This window comes from Spermophilus citellus (genome assembly GCF_964194105.1).
Source record: "Spermophilus citellus genome assembly, chromosome: 7".
In the NCBI taxonomy this organism is placed as follows: domain Eukaryota; kingdom Metazoa; phylum Chordata; class Mammalia; order Rodentia; family Sciuridae; genus Spermophilus; species Spermophilus citellus.
In genome coordinates, this window is record NC_138188.1 from 38,423,457 (window position 1) to 38,444,480 (window position 21,024).

A 21,024-nucleotide genomic window follows, 5' to 3' on the forward strand; every position below is an offset into this window, starting at 1 on the left:
TTTAACCATGGTACTGAGGATCGAACCACTGCCTCACACATGCTAGTTAAGAGCTCTACCTCTGAGCCCCAACCTCAGCCCCAATGTACTGAGTACAATGTACTCAGAAGTCACAGGCAGCTAGCACACTGCACAGCTCAGGAACTGTCAGCAGGACGCAGAGAGTAAAGCACACAGCAGAATGCAAAAAGCACCCCCACCCAGACCCATCTCCCAAAACGGATTCAGTGTCTGCTGTCACCCTGTTTCAAATCCTTCCTGAGAACCACTGGGGAAGCGCCCATTACCACGCTCTTTCCCTCTTGCTCTGGGTTGCCTGAGAGGAGAAGAGAGCTTATGTGTGTTTCTGGAGTGGGTGTTTTACTGGGGCAGGGGGATACTCAAGCACCCATAGTTCTGTGACCCAGAAGCAAATCCCAGGCCCAGCACCATCTCCAGATCTGCCTCTCAGGAGAGGAGGCCGGGCGAGGGAGGCAACGCAGCCGGAAGGAATTTAGAAGTGGTTGCAGGGAGTGGGAAGCCATGGGAGTGCCAGAAGGGAGGATGTCACGTGGACACAAAGTCCTTCCCAAGCCATCAAGGCCTGACCCTGCACCAGTGTGCTGCCAACTTTTCATTTTTAGTATTTGAGAAGGTAAATTTTTTAAAAGTTGGTTGACAATTCAGTCTAAGTCCACAAGACAAAGACCCAATCCCTGGATTTTGAGCACAGTGTATCAGGAGAATGTGAAGAACTGTTCCTTGCCTCATTTGATCCCAAGCAGTGACAGTGAGTGACATTCCTGTGTTTTGAAGCTGTGTCAATGCTGTCACTCGTTTGGGCAGTAAGATCCTTTGCAGCTCAGCTCTGAGCCACCAGAGCTTGTTGATTTGTGATTTGGGTCCTAAAAGCTTGCCAACACGCCAGGTGTGGTGCTCCTATAAAGCTCATCGGTAGTGGGGTGCTTTTTGGTTCTGCATTCATCTTGGGAGTGTTTATGAGCACCTCTTACGTAGCGTCGCAGAGCTGATTGCTAGGGAAACTGTGGGAAGCACTCTCAGCCCTCACAGAAGTTTTACTCTGTGGTAAGGCACATGTTTGTCAAGTGACTTTTAACAGCAGTTACAATAAATACTAGGGAAAAAAAAGTGCAGTGGGAGTACATAGCCGAGGACCTAAGGGGTCAGGTGGAGGCCAGGGTGGGCGGCTGCCTGGGCCAGAGGGCACTCCAGGCTGCAGAAGCAGCATGTGCGCAGTGCCTGGGCACATCCAAGGAACAAACAGAGGCCCAGTGTGGGCTAGAATGGCAGGAAGTGAGGTCAAATAACAGGGGATTTTATAAACCTTTGTAAGGACACTGGGATGTGGGTGTAGGGTTCTGATGAGCCTCGCCAACCATGTCCCTGCTCCCTACTGACCAGGAGAGCCTCCTCCCCAGGTGCTCCTCCAGCGCTTCACACCCAGTGCTCTCATGCTGCACCCTGACTGGCCGGTCCCCAGCACAAGCCTCATAATCCTGAGCCTGTACCGTGGCCCTAAATGAGAGGGTGGATCTACATACTGGCCATGGGGGGGAGAGGCACACCACTCACCTTCCTGATGTGTTCCCTTCAGACCAGCCAACCTGGCTGTATGGATGTTTTCTGAGCTATGGGACAGAAGCCGTGACCGTCTGCATGCCAGGCAGTACCTGGAGGACACCTGTTGCATGGCTGTTGTGTATCTGGCCAGCCATGAAGGATTCCAGGTGCAAAGTGCAGCATCCAGCAGGGTTCAGATAGTCCTGGGAACTGCTGCTGGGATCAGGGGCTGCTTGCCTTAACTCTGCATCTCAGCTTCCCTTCTTGGGGTCCTCTCTGGCACATTCTTCAGTATCTTTCAGTGATTCAGCATGTGACTCAGGCTGGCTGTCCCTGAGGGCCTACCTCTTCAGTACCAGCATAAGTCTATTCGTGCTTCAGGCTTCCTCAGGAGCGATCCTGCATAATAAGCCTGCAGTTTGGACTCTATGCGGGCCTTTTTGTTCTGCCCGCTCTGCCTCTGTCCCTGCTGTGTGTGCAGGTGCACTTGAGGCTGCAGAGTGCATTCCTGGTCCACCATCAGGAATTCCATGCTCTGCTGGGAGCCAGTCACCTCTCTGGGCTCAGTTTCTACATCTGTACTCCAGACACATTAATATCATCAGCTTCCATATATTGGGCATTGAATCTGTTAATTGATTTAATTCCTCAGTATGTAGTGATACTTCCATTTTGCATGTGGGTACAGGGTTCTGAGCCATGACCTGTGAGATGTAGCTGTGAGTAGTGAACAGGATAAATAAGGTCCTGTTCCTTCTGGAACTTACTTTCTGGCAGGCAGAGTGGACAGGAAACAAGCAGACAGATACAATAGTCCCCCTTTATCCAAAGTTTCACTGTCTACCCCTCTCAGTGACCCGAGGTCAGCTGTAGTCCGAAAATAATACATGGAAAATTTCAGAAATAGTTCCTAAGTTTTAAATGATTTTTATATTATTGTTTATTATTTAATTATTATTGTTCATCTCTGACTATTCCTAATTGGTAAATTCAGTTTTATCATAGGAAATTTTATCTTGGAAAAAACACAGGATTTGGTTCTATCCTTGGCTTCAGGCATCCACCGAGGGTTGGGGAGTATTTCTCCTTTAGAGAAGTGGGGATTGTGGTAATTGCAATTTGAGGTAAGCAATAGGAAGGAAATAAACATGATGACTGGAGGGCAGGTAAAGGAGGGAGCAGGTAGCAGGAATGGATGTCCCCAAGTGACGTTGGAGCATGCGTGCAGCATCATAGGAAGCCAGCCATGGCAGTACTGGAACCAGTGTGTTTCAGAGGCCCCAGGCCCAGAAGAGACTCTCGGCAGGTGCAGTAGGCAAAGTGGGCACAAAGAGTAGGGTGGAAGGGAACAAATGAATCTGAAGATGGTGAGGGGACCTGTGGTTGGCAAAGGGCCTTAGGCCACGGTGGAGTCTGGATTTTATCTAGGGCTGGGGGAAGGACACCTGAAAGGCTTTCAGCAGGGCCTGAATGGATCTCATTTGTTAGAATCACCCTGCATACTGCTTAGAGGCGGGGCTGCATGAACAGTGCCCTCCTAGCCCCCAGTTGGCAGGGTGCGCGTGAAGCTCAAGCTACTTGCAGCTGATACTCATCTACTATTGTACACCCAGCACTGCACTCAGTGCCTTTTGCGTACATTACCCCATTCACTCTTTTCTCCCCAGTTTCTGGCTCATCCAGGAAGAACCCATGTGAAGTGTGATGCACTTCTTGCAGGACTCCACAGAATCCAGTGCGCAGGGCCTGGGATGAGGTCAGGGGCAGTGAGGAGGTGGATTTAGATTGTTTAACACTGCAGTGGCAACTGGTGCACTGTCCATTTGAGGGGAACCTGTCCTTATTATTCTTGTTTAGAAGCCAGAATGCACAAAGGCTTCCTCTGCCCTTCCCGGGGGACAGCAGCCAACTGGGAAAAAAGTAGGGTTAACTCAGCCAGCCCTTGAGGTTCCTAAGAAAATGACATTTGGTCTCTGAAACCAATCTGTTAATGATAAGTCGTTCCTACAATGAGAAGTTTCCAGGGACAGGAATCCTGTCCTCAGTCCCCGAGACATCCCAGTGAAAATTGCCTCCTACATTCGGAACTCCTGTTGGTGGAATTTGGTTGAACCAAGGACACAGCATACGAGGTCTTCAGAGACAGGTTCTCCAAGCCTGTTTGCCAGGTTTTTTAAGCAAGCAGGTGTCCAGACAAGCTTGATCATGAGATGAACCCAAGGTCCTCAGGCTACCCTTAAACGCTGCTGTGTTTCAAAATGAAAAAAAAAAAATGTAATAAGAAGAATCCAAGGACCTTCTCCCCCTTACATCTTTCCAAATAAGTTACCCAAAATATTTAAGTGGCCCGTTGCATCATTCATGAGTTTCGCCATACTCATTCTCACAGCCTGTGTGCACGCAAGCACAAGCCTAGAGACCAAGTGTTTACCTTTTCCAGGTAATGGGTAAAGTTGGCCCAGCCAGCTTTTTCTCTGTGGCATGCTCTGAAGCCTTCTGATGTCGCCCTTTAGAACCACCCAAGTTTCAGTTAAAAAAAAAAAAAAAAACCACACACCTCCCCTGGCACGCCATGCCTTCTTGAATCTGACAGCTTACGTGCATTAAACCCTGATACATGCTCCTCTGTGCCCTTTCAGGCCCCATTTAGAAGACAAAAGCAAGAGGATTTTCCTTTTCCTAGACGCAGCTCAACTCTATAAAGGGCTTCTGTTTTGTAATCTGTTTTTGAGATCTGATGCATGTGTTTCTAACACCCTGTCACGTGAGGTCTGACGTAGGCACCCAACATGACCGTGAGCAAATGTACTGCAGAAATGCGTGTGGGACGCTGCAGCCAGCTCCCCGAAGCAAAATGTCCTCTGTGAGAAAACTCCCCGCAGGACTAGCAGACCCATGCAGTAGAGTCCACTGCGACACAGGGCCGACTCTGGCCCCATATGGACTGTGAGTTTGACTTTTGCAGGACTGCAGGTCAGTATCCTAATACAGCGCGTTCTTTTTTTAGTTAGGGTTTATTTCTAAGTTTCTTTTTATAGAGGACGGCTCATAGTAGAGAGAGGAGGAAGTTGTTCTGTTGATTCCGTTTTATTATTTATCTTAGGAATTGAGCAGCCAGGGGACTGGCGAGAGGGTTCTTGGCCTTGTCCTCTGATCAGAAAATTTAGAAAAAAATGGGGTTCAGTCTGGCCCTGGAGAGGAGCCAAGTGTAAGTGACTTCCAGTTCTCACAAGGGAAGTACACTGGAAAGTTACTTCACTCTCCTCTCTGTCATGTCTTAATAATATGCTAATAAAGATATGCTGGATTTTTATTAATAAGCCTTTAAAGGGCTACGTAATAGGTATGTAAAGTTTATGTGGTAACTATCATTTTAATTTTTTTTTTTTACTTCCATATAGTTTAGTAAAAATGCCTGAACTAATTGGAAAGAAGGTTTAATTATGCTGGAAGTACTGGGAAGTAGCTGGTCATATCATTGCCAAGAACTGCTTCCTTTGTTTTCAAATTCAGCCTCAGAATGAGTGAACCAAGGCCTAAAAGCAGCATTCTGGACACAGCAGCGGGGCTGATTTGAGTAGAGGAGTGGATAGACTCATTTGGGTAAACAAGCACTATGAACAAGCTTGTTCTTGAGACTTGGAGGGCAAGGACACAAGCCATGACAGATTGTGCCAACAGAATCATGGGCAGCCACCCTGCAGATCAAAGAACAATCTTCACCTCAGTATAGTATGGACAGGCCCGTGGTCACCTGGCTTTGAATTTGGCCATGCTCAAATTCAAGAGCTAGTTAGTAATCACCTTAACTTGGCAAAGCAATGACAGGTACAGAGTGTGTGTCCGTGTGTACAGTGGGTGTGTCCGTGTGTGTTTCCCCTGTCCCTTGGTCTCCCCATCTGTCTCCTGGGAATTTCTGCTTTGTGTTTTACTGTATTTTCATTCACTTTCTCTTTAGTCTTTTTAGGCTAGAGGCAGAAACTATATAAAAATTATCGTAAACATTTTCTTATTGGCTAGCACAGCAGTTCTCAAATTTATTGGCCCCAAGGCCCCCTTATAGAAACCATTGATGACCCAAAGAGCATTTGTTCATCTACGTTTTATCTATCAGTGTTTATCGTATTCAGAATTTTAAATGAAAGTCAAAAAACTTAACTAGTGAAGAATGACAACGGTAAAACGAATTGCAAGATAAAATAACATTTTATTAAAATGATTATCCTCTAAGATGAAAAAAATAGTGAAAAGAATGGTATTACTTTATATTTTTATAAATATATTTAAGTTTGGCTTAATAGAGAAACAGCTGGGTTCTTATGTGCTCCTACACTCAGTTGCAAATTCAGCATGTCAATTAGTTGAAGTATGTGAAGAAAATTCAGCCTCATTCCAGTAGGCATTTGGAAAAGGAGGAGTTTTTAAATAGGCTCTTCGCTGGGTTGTAGATACTTTTTGATACTACACCAAAACTTGACAAGTGGTTGTTTCTTAAGTAAGTTGTAACATGGAATCTGAAACCATACCAATGAACTTTTAATGTTCTGTTACATATAAATCTACTAGTTTCTTTGCATGGTTTAGCCTAGGCATGATTTTTTTTTTTTTTTTTTTTTTTGGTTGCAATATGCATTGGTCATTGGAAAATATTGGTTGACTGAGTTAGGCAGATTTGATCTTTCAACTTTATCACACAGTAACCAAAATTTACATTTGTTGACATTACCCTCTGCCTCATCAAAAAAGTCACTTGTATTGGAAAGTATTGCTTGTGGTGGATATGGTGTTTCCAAATTTTTAATTTTCCCTTTAAAGCCAAATCTTCTTACTGGTGACAAAATAACTGTATCCTTGAGGTGACAAGTAGTCTTAGTCCATTTAAGAAAATGTTTGAGCAAATTCATGTCTCAATTAACATAGTTTTTCTATCAGTCCTTCTTTCAAGTAGAGTTGGTGTTCCATGAAAACAATTAGCTAATTCAGCTCACAATTCAAAGAACCCCCAATTCGCTGGATGCAGAGCCATGGTGGTATTTCAATGTGTTCGAGAAGTGTTTCACATGCCCCTCCCACTTTACCTCCCTGAATATTAAAATGCATAGATCTCTTCCAGGATCAAGACTTAGTAAAGTGAATAATTTTTACTCTTTCAATTGGGTGTGACTGACATGGTACCTGCCAAGTTGCCAGTGGTTTTACCCGTCATTGCTCTCATACATCCCTGCACATCTCAACATCCTTTTTATTAAAGGCAAATAATATCTTAGTATCATGTGAAAATAGTTTTGATCTCACAAACGTAGGGAAGGGTCTTGGGAGAGAGAGGTCCATGAAACCCCGTAAGAACTGTCAGATTAGAAGAATGCTAGGGAGAAAAAAAGCTCAACAAGAATTTTTATTTTCCTAGTCATTTCTCTGTGTCTGTAGTAGAATCTGGGTTCATTTAGGTCTGATTTTTAAGGCTGTAAATCAGGGCATGCTGTAAGCACATTATGTAATTTAAGCCACTTGCTGTCCTGGGTCTGAAAAGCCAGCTCCTCTTCACTATCAGTGTCACCAAGGATGTACCATGCCTGTAGGTGGAGAGAGGACAAAGAGGTAAGACTGTCCCTGCATTCAAGGAGTTCATAGGGAAAGATACATGTGAACAAATGAATTCTACCACATGCTGGGATGATGGTGTGGACCAAGAACTAGAAATGCCCCAGGAGGAAGGCTGTCCTGATGAGCTGTCAGCTGGAGGACATCTCAGGATTGCCAAGCAGGGGTGCTCGGGATCAAGAGAGAAGGATACTGTCAAGAGGAGAGGCGGTTTTTCTCTGGAAGCTTGATCCAGGTGGAATGTAGAGGTCTTCTGAAGTCCTGAGAGAAGGAGCCCAGGATGAAAAGAATGTGTACCAGGTGCTATGCCTCACAGGCTCCCGTTGGGGAACAGGGAGGCCAGGCTGGAGCAGGGGCTGCTCCCTGCCTTCGCGCACATCTGTACTGTTTGGATGTCTCACCATGAACAGAGATTTATATTCTTTTTTTATTTAGCGCAGGAGATTCTAAAAAACAGATGGGGTATAGTCATTTTAATCATCAAAAGTATGTGACTTAGTGCCCATGCTTTCATTGCATGTGTGGGTATTTTTCATTAAGGCAGGAGTATGCAGGAGACGGCAGCAGGAGATTCCAAACGTGCTGATTCACTGGAATTTCCCAGTGGCGTTTGTGTGAAATATAATTATAAAGGATGCTTATCGTGTGTTTCTAAAATTCTTCAAAGCATTTTATATGCTTACAAGTTATATTTTATGTTAGTACACACAGACATACATCAAAATTTTTTATATTATTTTTTTAGTTGTAGTTGGACACAATACCTTTATTCCATTTGTTATATATATATATATATATATATATATATATATATATAGTGCTGAGGATCGAACCCAGGGCCCTGCGCATGCTAGGCGAGCACTGTACCGCTGAGCCACAATCCCAGCTCCATATATCAAATTTTTATATTAAAAAATATATATATTACAATACAGGATGACCATTCATTCTGACTTCCTGGGATACTGTCCCAATGTTTACCTATTTTCCTGGCATTCATTATATCTTTTTTCCCAAGTTTCCTGTTTTGGGTGTTGAATTATGTGTTCTCCCTATTTATATGTCAGTGTTTATTATAAAATATATTTGAGTGTGGCATATGTTCATATATATTTATAAATTCAACATGCATTATACATACATTTGGCTAAATACATATGTATATGTGTATTTTTAAAGTATATTTTAAAAGCTGTTCTGGCTAAAGTAACTAACTCAGGATGATAGTAACATAAGGCAGATGACCATGTTATCTAACTATAAATCAGTAGTTTTTTTATACCGGCTCACCCAAATTTTTTATCTAGGACATTTTTTGTTAGCCTTTCTCATGCATATCTATTCCATTTCAGTAATAGCATTAATAATAGTGAATTAGGGGCTGGGATTGTGGCTCAGCGGTAGAGTGCTTGCCTAGCACAGGTGGGACCCAGGTTTGATCCTCAGCCCCACATAAAAATAAAGGCATTGTGTTGTGTCCCTCTGCACCTAAAAAATAAATATTAAAAAAAAATAAGAATAGTGAATTAATTATACAGAACTTGCCTTGTAGTAAAAAATAAAGTAAGCTACATGGAAATTACTTTTTTTTAACTTCTTTTTTTTAAAAAAATTATTTATTTATGTATCTTTTTAGTTTTAGGTGGATACATTAGTTTGTTTTTATGTGGTGCCAAGGATCAAACCCAGTGCCTCATGCATGCTAGGCGAGCACTCTACCACTGAGCCACCACTCCAGCCCCTGGAAATTACTTTTAATCTTGCTGGACATGGTGGCACACGCTTGTAATCCCAGCAGCTCAGAAGGCTGAGACATGAAGATTGTAAGTTCAAAGTCAGCCTCAGCAACTTAGTGAGACTATGTCTCAAAATAAAAAAATAAAAAGGGCTGGGGATGTGGCTCAGTGGTCAAGCACCCCTGGGTTCAATCCCTGGTACCAAAAATATGTATATGTATATAGTCCTTTTCTGAAATCTGTCCTGGGCTTTCCCCAGGCTCCTAAGGCTTCATTTTGAGTTACTCTGTGTGAAGAAATGCAGTGGAGCAGGTTGCTTTAACTTAAGTGCCAGTTCCGGTGAAAGTGACCGTGGTCCTCCCCTAGGAGCTCCAGGTCTCAGTTTTCATTTGGGTATAACCCTGAGGTACCTCTGCCGAGACCTGCAGGTCCAGTGTTATTTTACTTCCTGTTCTTATCAGTCGTGCAAACTGAACCTGCTGAAGAGGCCAGGCTGGCCGGGTTCCCTAGAGATGCCACTTGCGATAAGCGCTCTGGCAGATGGTGTGTGCATAGGGGCACAGCTTCTGGGCGCCAGTCTGTGCCATGCAGGCAACAACCCCAGTATCACCCATCTTGCTGTTTTTCAAGAAGGGACATTTTAGTTTTTATGTCAAACCTTAGAGGTTTTCAACATTCGTTAGCTAAATTTTTCAAAAACTTGGGAGGCTGGGGATGAGGCTCCGTGGTAGAGCACTTGTCCGGCATGCGCAATACCCTGGGTTCAATCCCTAGTATGGGGGTGTGGAGGGGACAAAAAAGAAACACAAAACATGGGGGTAAAACAGAACCTTTGGAGAGCAGATTTGTCTGCTGCTTGCATCCGCTGGCCCACAGACTTCAAACTCATTTCTTCATTCTACTTGGGATGCACAGAATGTGGCTTTCAGCTACAGCGCCTTCTGAGATCACCTAGTGAGCTGGACTGCTGTGCACTGATGGCTTTTGTGACAAAATTTGGTGATTTAGGCAGAGCGGAGGAGTTAAGAGCTTTAAACTGCATCCTCAGCAAGTTAGGCTGCCTTTCCAACTTGCATTTGCAGATTTGGGCTCTTTGTTTTAAGCTGTTAGATGGGCTTCTAGGTTGTACACTTGTTGATGGCATGAAATTCTGATTCTTTTCTCCCTTTGTCCGTATCTACATACCCCTGAGGATCCTGCAGAGGTTGGCGTGCCTCTCCCCCCTGCCTGCCTCACACCCCTTCCCCAGCCAGGCTCCTCTGAGGGCCCATAACCTTCTCCCTACCCACCTTATCCTGCATTCCCTGGGTATCTTTGTTTTGTTTCATGGACACATCTTATTTCCCCTGCTACCTCACAAGCCCTTGAGGGCAGAGTTTTTGTTTTTCTTATGGCTCTGGGTTTTAGTATCAGCCCTTTGGCCTGATTTTGGATGGTTGATTCATTACCACAGAGAAGGTGAGAAGGAGGCTCTTCATGTTCACCCTATCTATACCTTTTCAGTTTGGGATCACGTGAACGTGTTACTCACAAAATAAAAGTCATAAAATTACATATGGATTCCAGGGTCTCTTCCCACCTGTGCTAGTATCTCTGCAGGGAGAGGTGGGTCCTAATCTGTAAATTTGCATTGTGTTAAAGCAGCCAGGTGATTTCAATTGCATAGCCAGGTTTGGGAACCACTGTCCAAGAGCATGTGATAGGAATTCAGAAGTGAGCATTTTTTTCCAAGGAGGAATGCCTTCTATTTAGCAGTTGTTCAGCAAATATTTTTTGAAAGAATTAAGGTAAATTTTGAGTTTAGATACTACCATCGCCTCATCCAACCACTTTCTCAGCAGAGCCATCTCCTGCTGCCCAGGCTCTCCCTGCGACTGGGGAGGAGGGACCACTAGGATGGACACCCCCAGGTTGCCTCCCTCTGAGCCTTAGAGCATGCTAGAGCCAGTCTGATTTTTTTCCTTTTTTTATTTTTAAATTCAAATTGATTATGACTTTCAATGGTTTCCTACAACCTACAGTGAAGACTTTATTGTAGGGGTCCTCTGGAGTCCTTTAGGATCTGTTCTGGTCCGACTCTCCCTTTCCTAGCCTGCCTCAGTCAATAGGCGCCATGTGCCTGGCTGCTGCAGACACAGGATGGGCAGCCCGCACCCTTCCTGCCACCACCCAGGCCATGCTCACTCCCTGAGTGCAGTCAACCCTTGTATCGCTTTTTTTTTTTTTTTGGTTGTTTTTTTCCACAGAGTTCCTTCTGCTCAGAACATCCTTCCCACACCCTTGTTTGTTTATTCATTGAAGCCAGCAATCCAAGGTCCCATAAATAAGTTGTCACTTGGCCTTTTTTTTTTTTTTTTTTTTGTACTGGGGATTGAACCCAGGTTTACTTAACCAGTGAGCTATATCCCCAACCCTCCTTAGTTTTATTTACTTATTTTTAAAATTTTGAGACAGGGTCTTGCTCAGTGGCTGAGGTTCTGCATAAGTCTCCTGAGTCACTGGGGTTACAGGCATGTGCCACCGTGGCTGGCTGTCACTTAACATTTTATACTTACCACCTGTTAAGGCCTACCGTCATGGTTCCCAGTTATTAATTGACAGTTCTCTTTCAGCCCAGCTCTGAGCTCCTTGAGAACAGACATTTGCTTCTCTCCTCTCCATTGCTCCAGTCTCCAAGCACCATGTGACTATGTTCAGTGTTAACATATTTGCTGGATAAAATTGATATAAAAATGAAAGTTGTTTTTTTCTTTTGCATGTGTCAAGAAGGCAAATCAAAGCACTACTTATTTTTTTTTTAATTTTTTTTAACTTGTAGTTAGACACAATACCTTTATTTATTTATTTACTTATATGTGGTGCTGAGGATTGAACCAGTGCCTTGGATGTGTTAGGCAAACACTCTACCTCTGAGCTACAACCCCAGCCCCCAACTTTTCTTATAAGGAAACCAGACACACCTGTGTGCACGTGCGCACACTCAGAGTGAGGTAGGGTGGGGATGGGTCTTGTTATTCTTTCTTTCTTTCTTTCTTTTTTTTTTTTTTTTTTTTTGTGTGTGTGGTGCTTGGGATTGAACCCATGGCCTTGTGCATGTGAGGCAAGTACTCTGCCAATGGAGCTATAGCCCCAGCCCCTTGTTATTCTTTATATAGATCCTACACTGTGAGCCTGAGATGGCCGGAGCCTACTAAGTGACATTACAGTGAGGGATGACCAAAGTGACAGCATTCACATTTACCCAAGAAACACACAGTACACAATGAACTGAGATCCAAATGAAAGAAATACCCTGACTATGTGTGGTACTTTGTTCTAGTACCTTTCATTTAAAAAACGTGTTAACAACAACTCAGTATTTTCACTATCCAATGTTAGATCATCTCTGCAATTAAAAATAAAACAAAAGCCTCTGTCAGTAGGACACACTGACTAGCCACCCCTCCACAGAGTCCTGTCAGAGCCACATGTTAGAACTGCTCCTTCATTTCTTGCTGGTTCTCTGGGCACACAGCACCCTCACATACAGATAGGGACCACTTGCTTAGGGAAAATTCTTTTTATATTGTAATTTTCCTGCTTCACATTTTATGAATAGATCAGATCATCAGGATTGTCTTTGGGAACAAACGGGAGGCTTGTGGCAAGAACAGGACATTGCCCAGCTCAAGGGGGTCCGTGCAACATGCTAGAGTGGTTATGAGACCCTTGGCATTTGGAAAAACAAACACTATCCTCCCCCCCCACCACCACCACAAATTTGGACACGTATACACAGTTACAGCTTGGGAGGGGGAAGGGGAAAGAGAGCATTCTGGGAGGATTTCCAACCACGATAACTATTAGCAATGGTATGAGAACAGGCTGGAGCGAGAGAAAGATTTAGCTCTAATGTTGACTCCAAGTCTTGACTTCAATTCAAAATGAGATTTTTTAAAAAAATTAATTTTCATACTAAAAAATTTTATTTTCTCAAAAGTTGTGAAGCATCTAGAGATAAGCCACTCGTGGAAGGGGCTCTGACCATTTTTCTCCTCTTGTTTCAGATGACAGTCATGTCCCTTTCCAGGGACCTCAAGGATGACTTTCACAGTGACACAGTGCTCTCCATCTTAAATGAGCAGCGCATCCGGGGCATTTTATGTGATGTCACTATCATTGTGGAAGATACCAAGTTCAAAGCCCACAGCAATGTCCTGGCCGCTTCAAGCCTTTATTTCAAAAACATCTTTTGGAGTCACACAATCTGTATTTCCAGCCACGTCCTGGAGCTGGATGATCTCAAAGCCGAAGTGTTCACAGAAATACTTAATTATATCTACAGCTCCACAGTCGTTGTCAAGAGACAGGAAACGGTCACCGATCTTGCAGCTGCCGGGAAAAAGCTGGGGATATCGTTCCTGGAAGATCTCACCGACCGCAACTTCTCAAATTCCCCAGGTCCTTATGTGTTCTGTATTACTGAAAAGGGAGTGGTCAAAGAAGAAAAAAATGAGAAAAGGCACGAAGAACCAGCCATCACCAACGGGCCCAGGATCACCAATGCATTTTCCATCATCGAGACAGAAAACAGTAATAACATGTTTTCTCCTCTGGACTTGAGGGCCAGTTTCAAAAAAGTTTCTGACTCCATGAGAACAGCCAGCCTTGGCCTGGAGAGGACCGACGTCTGCCAGGAGGCCGAGCCGGTACGCACGCTGGCCGAACACTCGTACGCCGTCTCCTCCATCACCGAGGCCTACCGAAGCCAGCCTGCACGGGAGCCCGAGAGCAGCTCACCTGCCAAGGCAGGTAAAGACAATTGTGAGGTTCCTGCCGCAAAACCGAAAACATGCCGAAAGCCAAAGACGTTCTCCATACCCCAGGATTCTGATTCAACCACAGAGAATATACCACCCCCTCCAGTGACCACCCCAGAGGTTCATCAGGAACGAAGTCCCCAGCCAGCTGCCGTTCTCCCTCATTCCAAATCTCCCAGCAAGGAGGGTGACATCCATTTTTCCAAGGAAGATGAAAATCAGTCTTCTGATGTTCCTGGGCCGCCAGCAGCAGAGGTCCCACCGCTCGTTTACAACTGTAGCTGTTGTTCCAAATCCTTTGACAGCAGTGCTCTGCTCAGCGCCCACATGCAGCTGCACAAGCCAACCCAGGAGCCTTTGGTATGCAAGTATTGCAACAAACAGTTCACCACCCTGAACCGACTGGATCGGCACGAACAGATCTGTATGAGGTCAAGCCACGTGCCCATCCCTGGAGAAAACCAACGCTTTTTAGAAAACTATCCCACCATCGGACAGAACGGAGGTTCCTTCACAGGTCCAGAACCATTACTCTCTGAAAACAGGGTTGGTGAATTTTCCAGTCCTGGAAGTACCTTGCCAGACACGGACCACATGGTTAAATTTGTTAACGGGCAAATGCTCTACAGTTGCGTCGTGTGTAAGCGTAGTTATGTGACTTTATCCAGCCTCCGAAGACACGCAAATGTCCACTCCTGGAGAAGAACATACCCTTGCCATTACTGCAACAAAGTGTTTGCGTTGGCTGAGTACAGGACAAGACACGAAATTTGGCACACAGGCGAAAGGCGCTATCAGTGCATTTTCTGTCTTGAAACTTTTATGACTTACTATATCCTAAAAAACCACCAGAAGTCTTTCCATGCTATAGATCACAGACTTTCCATCAGCAAAAAAACAGCCAATGGAGGCTTGAAGCCTACTGTCTATCCCTATAAGCTTTATAGGCTCCTGCCTATGAAGTGCAAGAGAGCTCCTTACAAGAGCTACCGCAATTCTTCCTATGAAAATGCTCGAGAAAACAGTCAAGTGAATGAGTCTGCACCTGGCACCTACGTTGTTCAGAATCCACACAGCTCTGACCTACCTACGTTGAATTTCCAAGAGAACGCGAACGCCTTGACCAACAGTCCCGCGGTCCCTTTGGAAACGTCTACGTGTAAGGACACACCCACTTCTGCCAATGCACAAAACGCAGAGGGCACCAAGTGGGGAGAGGAGACATTGAAAATTGATCTTGACAACAACTTTTATTCAACTGAGGTGTCGGTTTCTTCCACCGAGAATGCCATCAGTTCTGACCCCCAGGGAGGGGAAGCGCCTGTTTCGTCTCTGAGCAATGGCAGTGAGAACTCAGCCTCTGTGATCAGCTACAGTGGCTCGGCACCCTCCGTCATCGTGCACAGTAGCCAGTTTTCATCAGTGATAATGCACAGCAATTCCATCGCTGCCATGGCCAGCAGCAACCACAGAGTCCCCGGTGAGCCGGCTGTCAGTCAGCCCCTGAAAGATGACAGCAAGCCTGAGATGGATAAAATGGGCAGATCTGCAAGCAGACCCAAAAGCATTAAGGAGAAAAAGAAAGCTATTCCACCTAACAGGGGAGAGGTACCAGAGGAACCCAAATATACTGCTGACCCGGGAGGGTCGTTGAGCAAAACCACCAACATCGCTGAAGAAACCAGTAAAATTGAAACCTACATTGCAAAACCTGCTCTGCCTGGCACCTCCACAAATAGCAATGTTGCCCCCCTTTGCCAAATAACAGTGAAAATTGGGAACGAAGCCATTGTGAAAAGGCACATCCTAGGATCTAAATTATTTTACAAAAGAGGGAGAAGATCTAAGTATCAGATGCAGGAGGAGGTGTTGCCCCAGGAGAGTGACCCAGAGACCCACAGAGACAGCCCACTGGAGCTTTGCCCATCCGAATGCGTGGAGATGAATGAAGTGTTCGATGACGCCAGTGACCAGGATTCCACTGACAAGCCATGGCGCCCTTACTACAACTATAAGCCCAAAAAGAAATCCAGACAGTTGAGAAAGATGAGGAAGGTCAACTGGAAGAAAGAACGCGGCAGCAGAAGCCCAAGCAGCAGGTGTAGGTTCCCAGCAGAACTGGACTGTGCCGTGGGGAAGTCGCCTCCGGACAAGGCCTTTGAGGAAGAAGAAAACAAAGAGATGCCCAAGCTGCAGTGTGAACTCTGCGACGGAGACAAAGCCTCCGGGGCGGGAAGCAACGGAAGGCCCCACCGGCATCTCACTTCCAAGCCTTACATCTGCGAGCTGTGTGCCAAGCAGTTCCAGAGCCCCTCCACGCTCAAGATGCACATGAGATGCCACACTGGGGAGAAGCCGTACCAGTGCAAGACCTGTGGACGGTGCTTTTCGGTGCAAGGGAACTTACAGAAACATGAACGCATCCACCTGGGGGTGAAGGAGTTCATCTGCCAGTATTGCAACAAGGCATTCACACTGAACGAGACCCTCAAAATCCACGAGAGAATCCACACTGGGGAGAAGCGGTACCGCTGTCAGTTCTGCTTCCAGAGTTTTCTGTATCTCTCCACGAAAAGGAATCATGAGCAGAGGCATATCCGGGAGCATAATGGGAAAGGCTTTGCTTGCTTCCAGTGCCCCAAAATTTGCAAAACAGCTGCAGCTCTCGGAATGCACCAGAAGAAACACTTATTCAAAAACCCAAGTCAGCAGGAGAAAACGGGGGACGGGAGCCAGGAAAACTCAAATCCCTCGGAGAATCAACATCTCATGGATTCAGAAGACGGTGATCAAAAAGATAATGCACAGACCATTGTTGAAAATGTCCTTTGAGTGGCAATAGTTCAAAAAATCTTCGGAAAGATAAGTTGGTGGGGATTTTTTTTTAAGTTTTTTTGTGTTTTTTTTGTTGTTGTTGTTTTTAAGTTTAGAATTTTGTTTTTGTTCACATAATAGCAGTCATGAAGGAGTGAAATGTATTTTTTAAAAAAATCTCATTTGTGAAAACTCCAGAAAAAGGATCCTAATATCTTTCTTCTATGAGTTTTAGCATTAACTTCATAAAGTGCACAAAAAATAAAATAGCTGAATCCTCCAACATCCCAAGTATCTTGTGAAAGTTCATGAAGTTCTTAGCTGTGGTATTTCTACCAGTGAAAGAGGAGTTTAATTTTAGCCTAATTTAAAACTTAATAGTAAATGCTGATAAGAGCTGGCTGCTGAACTGTCTTTAATCACTGGAGAAAATAAGGGTCAGATATGAAGATGGCATCTTCAAAATATGTGAAATGGTAAATGAGCGATGACAGTATTTATTCCCATCTGGCTTCTACACTCTTAAAATGTGTTTAAATTAATGGGTACACAGGAAACACTTCACAATATAACTGAAAAATACGTGTGTCATGAGGAACCTAAAGTAGGACATTCATACAGTATCTAGAATGACTTCTGCAAATAAACCTTGTAAAATACATATATGAATCCCAAGAACTTTGAACTGTCCATATCCCCCGTAGAAAATTCTGACAAGCAATAGATCTGCCAGTGATGGGGACTGGTGTACAAAGGAGTAGACTTGACTGAAGAGCATGAGTGTGCTTTTAGACGGAATGTTGTGCTGTTCCCTTTAATTATGGCTGAGCTGTTACTAGAACTGGTCTAATCAAGTCACAGAAAACATAGGTCATGCCTTATCTGTGGGGGAAAGCCTTCCCAGAATTTACCTGTGATTTTACCTGTGCCGTACCTTACTTTGCAATGGCCTCACCTCAGAGAATGAGAGATGGTCAAATTCTTCTGAAACTCTCTGCAGTCTTCCAGCCATCTTAAGGCCACGGCCATGGATGTGGGGATCTGTTCCAGACAGACTTAAGGGTGCAAGGAAACCTGACATTTCCCATTCCACTAAAGGAGTGTCCAGGAGATGTAGCCAGGCATACACGTGCTGGTGAGAGTGACAGCAAATCCCTCTGATTACTAGCCTTCTTGGAGATCAATAAGCCCACACATCCATACTAGTATAAAATGAAAGGACAGCAGGACACCCCCAGGCCCATGAATGACTTGAGCAGGCAAGAGGAAAGGATAGGCTTCCTCACCTCTAACAGTAGCTTTGTTTTTGAGGGTTGGGGAGGTGGAGTAGAGAGTTCTGCCCCTTAATTATATGACTCAGAAATCTATCCCCCAATTGAGAAGCTTTGTGTTCATATCTGCAGAGACCTAGGCCCCTTGCTAAAAACACATGTAGGTTCTTTAACGTTCTTTTACACTGACCTGTCCCATCAACATTGCCCTCAGAAATCCAGTTGCACTACAGGATATTCTGTCATGTGGACTAGGTTTTGGAAAGCTGGGACTTAACGATTCTTATTTTTAAAACTGCCAGAATAGAGGGAGAGAGAATACATTCCTACCCTTTGATGACCAGTGTGAGCAGAATCAGAATAGAGTTCAAAGGTGACCAGCAGCCATCCATGTTCATTGGATTGACAGATGGAAACCCAAGGTCATCCGAGGTTGGAAGGTTATCATCATGAAGAAGTCGCTCAGAGGACTCCGTTTTCTCTTGACAAGTGTGATGTGTCCATGAAGAAGACTTAGTATGGATTTGGGTGGGTGAGAAACATTTCAACACCCAGAAAAGGACATGATTGAAGTTGACCTTTTTATACCGTAGTAGTTTGCTGTTAAGTAACCCCAATATTGTATCTGCATTTATGTTTTGTTCATCTACTTTCACTTACATGCAGTATTATATAGTAGAGGAAAATGGGAAATTGCAAGCAAACTCAACTCTATTTTGTATGTTGTATATATGAATACCTGCACCATCCGTTTGGGTTTTCTTAAGGAGATAGTCACAAAGGGCTTATGAAAATCACTTTCAGATTGATAATTAGAATACTGAAAAAGCAACCCTGTGATCCACTGATTTGTCTCTCATCTGAGTTAGGATTATGAGTCAATAAATTATGTATTTTAGTTATTTTGATTTAAAACTATAAATATAAAATTATTACATGTAGTGAAGTCTCCCAGCCCTCACATGTGGATATTTTTTAAGTGGACTCGTATGCTGATAATTCTAGACCAAAGTAAATATGGCAGAATATTTATACATGAAAAAATAATTTTGCAAATATTTTCTATAATTGTATTATTCGTTAAAAATGTTGATAGCTTGTGTTAGTTTCAGGGAGGGGTGTATATTTTGATAAAAAAATACTTGACTTTGTAATTCTGTATATTCTATACAATTTATAGCAGAGCCGTTTTAAGACAACCTTGTCACCTTTTTTTTGTTAATTGTGAAAATTTTATTATGAGTGATGTTTAAGTATGCATCGAGTACATAAAGACCAACTAGAATTAAAGTTAAGTGTAAACAGTGAACATACTGTATGCTGTACAAGATATATTGTAATTTGCTGTTTTAGCATCTGTATTTTGGTTAGAAGATATTATTAAATGCAGATGTTAAGGGTTGGAAAAGTCTAATTTTATTTTTAGAAATAATGAATATAAATTTGTTTTTGCTTGATTAAAATAGCTTATTCCTACGTTAAGTCTCTTTTCAAATGTTTCAGTGTTAATCCTTTTGTGCAGCTGTTTCGCCTGTGTGAATCACAGCTCTGTCTCCCATATTGTTCATTCAGTATATTTCTGTGGCCGAACTTGTTTATGCCTCTTGGTGTCCCGATTTACATCCTTAGGAAGCAAATGGATTATGACATTTAAAGGAAAAGCAGAATAAGAGACAGTGAGGTCTTCCGATAATGGAGGGTTTTGAATAGGCCTGATCTTGTAATGATGCCTCAGAGAGTGGAATGCTGTCTTGGAGGTCTTCTGCTCACCCGCAGGAAACAAATTACATTGATTGAGTGCCAGCTGCTTGGCATATGTCTTTACCTGGGCTCTTTCATGAAGTAGTCCTCCTCCTCCTTCCTATAATGATATTGAGAAGGTCCCACAGCCAGCCAGAGCGAGCCAGGACTCCAACCCGGGTCTGCCTGACTCCAAAGTCCCTGTATTTGTTACCTCTCCACATCTGAGAGAAAAATGCTGAATGGAGAGTGAAGGAGGCCGTGACAAAGCAGTGCAGCCTTAGGGGTGGTTGTTGGCATGGCCTCTCTGCAGCAGCCTGAAGGAGGCAGCCATAAGCTCAGCATCACCTGACTCGGGCTTCTCTCTATAGGGATGTTACCTGGTTTTATAAAACCGGTTTTTAAGAGTTTTTACATTTTTTAAGACTATGGAGTGATATTATAATGCAATTATAAGCTAGCAATTTTTCACATGAAGAAAAAACTGTTCCATTGTCACAGACCATGTTCCCGACCTTAGCTCATCATCTTGCAAATGCATACAATTAGTCACCAATGTCTAATGGCCAGTGTCAGTGGCTCAGGCAGCACAATCCGTTACCAACACAGGGAAAATAATTCACATTTCTGGCTTACTGATGACTGGCCTAGCATCAATTTTGTATCTAAAGGGCAATTCAAATCAGACTCACCAAAACTTTGATAACTGTTGTCTACTAAAACTAACTTCATTATCTACTGAAATAACAGAATTAATATTGAAAGAACTTGTAACAGTTGAGAAAAGTACCAGAATTAAAAGCATAAAAATAAATCATGCAAGGCAATGCTGTTTGTACCTATTTTTTTTAATTTATTTTTTAGTTGTACACAATACCTTTATTTTGTTTATTTTTATGTGGTGTTGAGGATGGAACCCAGGGCCTCGAGCATGCTCAGTGAGCGCTCTACCGCTGAGCCCTGTACCTATTTTTTAATTAGTTCAGGTCTCTTCGTTCCTATTGCTGTCCTTTACTGTCCCCTGATTGACTGATCCATCTCTGCTTCCTGTCCCCATGTTTCTCTGCAGAGGCAACAGCTCTTCTATTTCAACTTCATATCTAAAAAGTCTTCACCGTTCCCCTCCTCAGATCTTGTCCATCTATTAATTGATCTTCCAGAGACAATAACACTAACCCTTTATAGTGTGCACCCTCTGACCCTGGTTCTTCAAACAAGATAGTCAGCAAATGTCTTGGTGTGCAATTTTTAAAACTGTACACTCAAAATTTGGACAACAGATGGGAGGACTGATTATAACAGAAATATTGTATATTATTTCATCAGTGACACTTAAGACATCTATTTGTTTCAATGTTTTCCTGGGAAATCAAGATGACTTTTTTCAATAAATATAAAATTTATGATTTCTGAGTAATTATAGAAGTAAATGTTTTTCTCCTGTTATAAGAAGCTTTTGTACACAAATTTTAACAATATAACAAGGCTCATTTGTGTAGAATT

At 43.5% G+C, this 21,024-nt stretch overlaps 1 protein-coding gene across 12 annotated transcripts in view; it reads left to right on the top strand.

Annotated features, from left to right (window-relative positions):
• Positions 1-20,348, top strand: part of ZBTB38 (zinc finger and BTB domain containing 38) — a 106,914-nt gene extending 86,566 nt beyond the window's left edge. For 11 of the 12 annotated variants that reach the window (XM_081302108.1, XM_081302107.1, XM_081302109.1 and 8 more), the window contains one exon: positions 12,944-20,348. In XM_081302108.1, the coding sequence (XP_081158234.1) occupies positions 12,944-16,528 (3,585 nt within the window). In that variant the 3' untranslated portion in view covers positions 16,529-20,348. Of the gene's footprint in view, positions 1-4,359; positions 4,534-12,943 lie in introns of those variants that run through there. The other variant, XM_081302114.1, reaches the window with a different exon arrangement.
• The last annotated feature ends 676 nt before the right edge of the window (positions 20,349-21,024 follow it).